This window comes from Platichthys flesus, chromosome 22 (genome assembly GCF_949316205.1).
Source record: "Platichthys flesus chromosome 22, fPlaFle2.1, whole genome shotgun sequence".
In the NCBI taxonomy this organism is placed as follows: Eukaryota; Metazoa; Chordata; class Actinopteri; order Pleuronectiformes; family Pleuronectidae; genus Platichthys; species Platichthys flesus.
Genome location: NC_084966.1, coordinates 5,595,737 through 5,602,479, shown reverse-complemented (window position 1 = coordinate 5,602,479; position 6,743 = coordinate 5,595,737). Strand labels below are relative to the sequence as shown.

General features: G+C 44.1%; 1 protein-coding gene across 3 annotated transcripts in view; it reads right to left on the bottom strand.

Annotated features, from left to right (window-relative positions):
• Positions 1 to 731: 731 nt before the first annotated feature.
• Positions 732 to 6,743, bottom strand: part of jam2a (junctional adhesion molecule 2a) — an 11,180-nt gene continuing 5,168 nt past the window's right edge. The window contains exons 4-11 of one of the 3 annotated variants that reach the window (XM_062380514.1): positions 5,935 to 6,084; positions 5,660 to 5,847; positions 5,396 to 5,498; positions 4,794 to 4,901; positions 4,622 to 4,637; positions 2,526 to 2,597; positions 1,879 to 1,912; positions 732 to 1,694 (exon numbers count right to left, since the gene is read on the bottom strand). In XM_062380514.1, coding sequence (XP_062236498.1) covers positions 1,656 to 1,694; positions 1,879 to 1,912; positions 2,526 to 2,597; positions 4,622 to 4,637; positions 4,794 to 4,901; positions 5,396 to 5,498; positions 5,660 to 5,847; positions 5,935 to 6,084 — 710 coding nt within the window. In that variant the 3' untranslated portion in view covers positions 732 to 1,655. The remainder of the gene's footprint in view (positions 1,695 to 1,878; positions 1,913 to 2,525; positions 2,598 to 4,621; positions 4,638 to 4,793; positions 4,902 to 5,395; positions 5,499 to 5,659; positions 5,848 to 5,934; positions 6,085 to 6,743) is intronic. The other 2 variants (XM_062380515.1, XM_062380516.1) reach the window with 2 other exon arrangements.

The following is a 6,743-nucleotide window of genomic DNA, read 5'->3' as shown; positions in this document are numbered from 1 at the left end:
TAGAGCCATTCGGCTGTATGCTCTATGTAGAGTATAATTTTCACAAGAGATCTTAAAAATGACCATAGCAGGTTTTGAACCAAGAACCATCTGCTATCAAGACCTATAGCCTTTCCTCTACACTACAGAAGGACAATGGAATACTTTTAACGGACATTGTATATGTTGAGGACATTTTCACAAGGGGACTTAAAAGGTAACTTGAGTGGGTTTTGAACCAAGAACATTGTGCTATCAAGACAAGTAGTCTTTCCTCTACGCTACAGTGATGAAAGTAACAGAAGTTCTATATGTATAGTGCATTTTCACTTGAGGAACTAAGTTAAATGAGCTTTGGACCTAGAACGTTCTTTATCGTGACCAAGTTGCTCAGTGTGATACAGGATGGACTCAGCACTCTTAAGTGGTGGGCTTGTTTCTTATGAGATTCCATCTTCTAAGAAGCTGAGCTACTTGACCAGACTCACACAAGTCTCTTTGGGTCCTCAAGTCTTTGCTCTGAGCGTTGGACTTCAACAGATCATTGGTGCTTTGCATTGAGAGCTGGACTTTAGAGGAGAAGCTTCTTAGAAGGAAACAGCAGGTGTCTGACCAAGTAGCTCAGTCTGTTGGAGCAAAACTTTTTTTCAGTTTTCAGACGACCTACTAACCTATTGTCATTTGGATTTGATTGTTACGTATTAGGAATCACTTCCACTGCAGGGTAACTAAAGACAACAATAACAGCAGTGTAGTTTGAATAGAAAAAACTTTATTACTGATACACCATTCAAATAAAACTCTGAACAATCCATTCACACACTGTCTAAAAACAGACACTCAATTTTTGATAAACAGTGGCACAAAAATATAAAGACAGAAAAAAGTAAGGCAAATTCTTTACAAAAAGCTGTGTTTCATAGATACATGACAGACAAATTAAAAGGCACAAGGTATATATATATTTATATATATATATATATTTGTATATATGTATAAAAAGACCATGCAGGCACATCAGGATGGAATGGGGTTGTTCTCAATAGAATTGGCTGGAGCGGCTTCCTGTTCTTCCGGACTGGCTTTGTCTGCGTTTGTATTCTTACAAGACCACAAGGGTCTTTTGTGGCACTGTGGCCCCTGGGAAGTATTACAGAAGACAATACTGGCTGAGGTAAACTGCATTAATGTTGGAGTCGACTGAACTGCTCATTCCCTATGGCTTTAACGAGAAATCCCCATGTGATGATTCACTTTTTCAAACAAAGATTCTAAATGTCCTTTTAGATTTAACTGTCAGTCTTTGGTAAAACAAAACAGACGTAAATAAGTGGCCTGCAGATGGAAGAAAAGTGAGTTTAAATCTCCAGTAGTTCCTGTATCTGACCACCAGGGGGGAGCAGATGGCCATGAAACTACTTAATCCCATAAGAGCAGAACACATCAATGACAAGAGTCGAGCCACACAGCAAAGCAGGAGAGTAAGAAGCCTTGCAGTTTTGCTTTTTCGTAAACTCGTCCGAGAGGGAGCGGTAGAGGAAGGAAGATTGAAATTAGCATGTGGTGGAAGATCAAGAGCTCATTCAGGGTCCAGAGAAAGACAAAACTAAATCAGGGAATCCAGTGTTGGCACCGTTATCACGAGGGTGACGTCTCCTCAAAGAAAGGCCAGCTTCTCAGAGCATGAACGACTGGGTGTGTTTAAAATCCTGGGGCTGAGAGACACAGAACAAAATAAGGGTTTGAAATTTGTTGTGGTTTCATTCAAAAACAGTGACATTCTTTAGGTAAAGTACGAAACGCTGGTGCTTAAGTCAGGGTCGCCCCCCCAATGGCTCCACTCAACATGAGGAGGAGATGCAGGGAGGAAGAGAAGAAAGGGAAAAAGGAAACACTCACCTCTTGGGGCGGAGGGACGTAGTTGACATTGGACCTGAAAGACAAAAGGCAGGGTAAGCACATCGGACAGTTTGACACAGTTGCAGAGAAGAGGAGAAACCCGAGGCGGACAGCTGAATCCTGACTCATATCTTTCCCCGCATAAATAATGCACATCATACACTGCAAGCCTCCCATTGGGTAAAAAGAAGAGCCAGACTGAGCAGGACAGTGTTAAAGTGGGGAGAGCGTCATTTGAGATTCTACTTTTAATATAACACTGCGTGTACGGAGGGAGAAAGACGAGTTATTTCACTCTAGAAAGGTGATGAAAACATCCTAAAAATGCCACATCTATACTCGAACGTTTTATTGATACCAAAACCACGTATCAACATCATAGTACAGTTATGGCCTTAAAAACGTAATAATATATTAAAAACAGTCAAAAACATGTGTTGTTTAATCCAAACAACTTTTCTGGGGGTTATGCACCGCCCAATTTCTTGTCTTACTGACAGGACCAGAAGCTCAGGTCTATTTACTCAAATCAAACTTTTTACTTCCTGTATTGAGAACTCGGCGTTAACCGGCATTTAAGGTTCAAAGCGTCATTGCTGTTAGTTTGCCCTCGTCCGTCTGTCGGCTTGTCTGTGCGTCACACTCACGTGTCCTCTGTTCTGTGCAGGGTTTGGCTGCTGATGTGGGCTGCACCATGACACTGGGAGATCCAAAAGGACCTGTGGGGGCCAGCGTGTGGGCTTTAAAAAGGGTCAACAACAAGGGTGTCGAGTCGGACTCTCACTGCACACCATGCTTTTATGAAGTGGTATGGAATATCTTATCATTCATAAAACGGTGTGTGTCAAACATGTGGGATTTGTCGCTGTAATCGTTGCACATTTGATTTGTACATGTAGTTTCTGTTTTGTATTTTTAGGTCGTGCAGGTTTGATTTCTTTGAGCTGGAATTTCAAGAACTTACATGTTTGGTTTACATGTTTTTTTGCATCAAGTTTGATTCTACAAGCTGCAAGGAGAAAACTGTGTGTTACTGCTGCATTTGGAGATAGAGAGCAAACTAAGCTTCTTCTGAGATACGGTGTCCAATACGTTACCGAGCAGTATAACTGTTTTTTGTCCTTGCAGCTTGTAAAATCAAGATTGAAGACACGGATCTGAATGGCTAAAACCCCTGAACCGCAGGTTTTCGACAGAGAAACTCAAAAAAATGATAAACCTGCAAACAATCACTTGAAGACACCAAACAGAAATCACAGATTCAAGCATACCTTCATGAATGATTTAATATTTCATATACTAGCGGCAAAGCTGTACAGACATGCAGCCAGTCATAATTTAGCAGAGCCGAACTAAATGCTACGCTGAGCAGGTCAAGTGGTGAGCCAACACATGCAGCAATCCAGCACCCAACTATTAAATGTCCGAGTCCTGTGCAACTTTCAGGACTTTACTGCAGCTGTCAGTGACATTCAACACCTACATATTGAGGATTTCGTTTTTTTAAAAAGGGTATTTTATACACAGAATTCCCCAAAGCTGCAGTTTGGGCCCCTTAGAGATCTCCGTTATACATTAAAGAATCTGCATTATAAACAAAAAGCTCTCATCAGTGTCTTCTTTGAAATATAAACCATTTGGAACTGTTGTTTAAAGCGAAAGGAATTGTGTTTTCTTCTATAAAACACCATCAGCATTTTAACGAGATCCAAAATGACAATTTGAGACCGATTCATGGTCCGTCTCCAGCATGATATAACATTCATGTGTCAAACCACGTCCCCTGGACCATTTGTCACTAAAAGCCAGAGCTACATCCCAGATCCGCATTCATACTTTGTTAACTCCCTGCGATTGGTGCATCAGAAATCATGTCACATTGTCTTTGAGTCTTTGTGAAGGAGCCCGTTCTATAAATAGGAAGTTGACACTGACAGCTCCAGTTAGCTCAGTGGGATAAGCATCAGACTTTAACCTAGACAAAAGAGCTTTCGCATCAGCTTCAAGGAGAAGCTCCGCGCTGACTCTCCATCAAAACGCTGCGCGGTAACAAGCCAGTAATCAAATAACATAAAGTCCAGCGAGTTAGGCCAGTCACACGAGGACACGCATTTAGGTCTCAGTGGTTTCTGGCTCAATGGCCACTCGAGCATCCAAACGCTGTGACGCCCACTCTGGTGTGTTCGCAGGACAGGGCTCTGTGATGCTGCCATCTCATTCTTCAATCACTTCAATATCCAAATAATCCATTTCACATTAGCCGCCCCAATCAGCTTAATTGCCTGCGCTTCTTCCTGCTGCAAATATTTTCCTCCTCGCTGATTAACAGCAGCTAATTATTCCACAATTATGTTGCGCAGATTATTTCTCCTCCTGTAATTGTCTGCATTTTTTTTGGGGGGGGGGGGTCATATCTCCGGTTACATCTGAGTGAAAAAAAGAAAACAACCTTTTCCCATGACTATTACATCTGTTGGCGCCAATCACAGGAAGAGTAGTAACAGTGGTTCGAAATCACACACACACACACACACACACACACACACCCCCACAAACACACACTAACACACATGCTGCCACAGCTGTCACTCTATACAGTCCTGAGTCAGCACACAGACACGCAGTCTAAGTGCAACAACAAGCCAGCCGCCCTCCTCTCCCTCCTCTCCCTCCTCCTGTGCGTGTGGGGTATTAGCCTGTGTGTGTGTTCACATCAATGTTAATGCAATCACGGGGCTCTTACCTTCCTCTGTGTCCTGCTGATGGATGAGTCAGGAGGAGCGTGGAAGCAAGAAGAAAAAGACAGTGAAATTAACTTCTTTTTTGGGCAGAGCTTAAAGACAATATCTCGATTCATCCAACGCACAGATCACAGTGGACTGGAAAAAAGAGCCGAACCGAAGAGACAAACTTACGGCTGAAGAATCCGTTGCGGTGCAGGAGGAGCCCCCCGCAGCTGCAGACCATGACCAACAGGGCGACCACCACCACAGCCGCCACCACGGCGGTGATGTTGACATCCTCTGCAAGGGAGAACAGAGCAGAGACAGTTGTGATGTATTGCCCGCAGGAAGTGGTAAATATTCAATAAACACTCCAACAGCAACATTAAGAGCAAGGTCATATTTAATGTAACTACCCGTTTTTGCACTCCCCTAATATTTCCTATAATTTATTAAGATCATAAAACAGTTTCTTGCAATAACCTAAAGAACATTATATAATTTATTAGTAGAGTTTAAGGAAGAGTGTCGTCTTAAACTATGTAATTTGTCCTGAAACATCTTTTTTTTTAAATGCTTTTCCAAATGTTAGATGCAGGTTGAAGGAAGTTTCGTGGGTTTTTCCTCTCCACTGCATCTCTGATCTTGTCTAGTGCTGAAAGGGCGTCTGGGGGGAACAGGGAAAGGATGTGGAGAAAAGACAGACACACACACACACACACACACACACACACACACACACACACACACACGCACACGCACACACACGGACACACACGGACACACACACACACCTATTGCCATGTGCTTGGCCTCGCACGTTTTGGGCGGTCCCACCCCGTTGGACGCCAGGCAGCTGTACCGGCCGGTGTCCTCTTTGGCTACAGCTTTAAACTCCTGCAGATTAAAGACATAAAGAGAGGAGGAACATTTTTACAGCTGCTTTTAGAAAAAAGGTGATTTAAATGGCTCAAGTTAAAGTATTTATTCTTCTAATGTGTCCTTGGGCGAACCTCAGAAACATTCCTGCCTCTACTTTCTGAAAAATACTTTCTCACCAGTACTCCCGTGAGTGAGTTGATTAAATAGGTGGCGTTGGCGTGGCGGGGCTGGCTGATTTGCAGGTTGTCCTTGTACCAGGAGTATGTGGCGGGCGGGATGCTCTGCTGGTCCCGGCAGCGCAGCTTCACCACCGAGCCCGTCACCGCCGAGCTGGGGATCTCGCAGGACGGGGTGTTGGGGGGCACTGGAGGAAAAAGGACAAAGGTAAGAATCAGACGAATAAAAATGTCTCCAACAAAGGTGTCAGATATTTCTTTCCCCCCCGTCGTACCCAGGACTTTCAGCGTCACGTTGGTCTCGCCCAGGGTGACGGTGTCCTGAGGAGCACTGATCTCGCAGCGGTATTCGCCGGCATCCTCCTGGGTCACCTTCCGCAGGGTCACCGTGGCGCCATCAATGGTCGCGCGGCCTTGGAAGGGACCTAGAGGGACAGAGGATCCTGGGAATTTTACATCCAATTTCCATTTTCCTTGATTTCTCAAGGTTCTCAAAGATTTATTCACGGATCTATACGAGAAATATGTGGTGTATAAAGGGACTGATATTGTTGAGTGTCTGCAATTTACAGCATGTGCCAGCAAACGTGTCCAAGCAGAGCGCCCCCACCTGGCAAATCCGGCCAACATGAACATTTAAGTGAGATGCCTTTTCATGATTTACAACCATACCTGCTGCCAGCGTCTGGGGCTGCGTCTTTATTTATGTCGCCTTTTAAGTGAATCAGCTGTGGCGTTGCTAATGAAGAGAGGGCGGCCGGTCAGAGGCATTTATGAAGCCTTGACATATTTGATGGAACCCCCCCCATGCTAACAGAGCCGTCTATAAAAAGACGCTCTTGTGTGATGCATTATTTATTTCGCCCATTAAATCAACATCCTGGAGCATAAAAGGTGAAAGATTAAGGTTGAGAGACAGGTTCAACTTCTCTGCCTTGACCGTGCCAAAACATCTCTCACAATTCATCCATCAGGCCTGTTTCAACAAATCACAGCAGGGCTGTCTCTCATCCTATGTGGCGAACCCCCTCCCATCTGGTGCTGCAAGCTGATTAAAACAAATGCCCTGTCTGTCAGCGAGGGG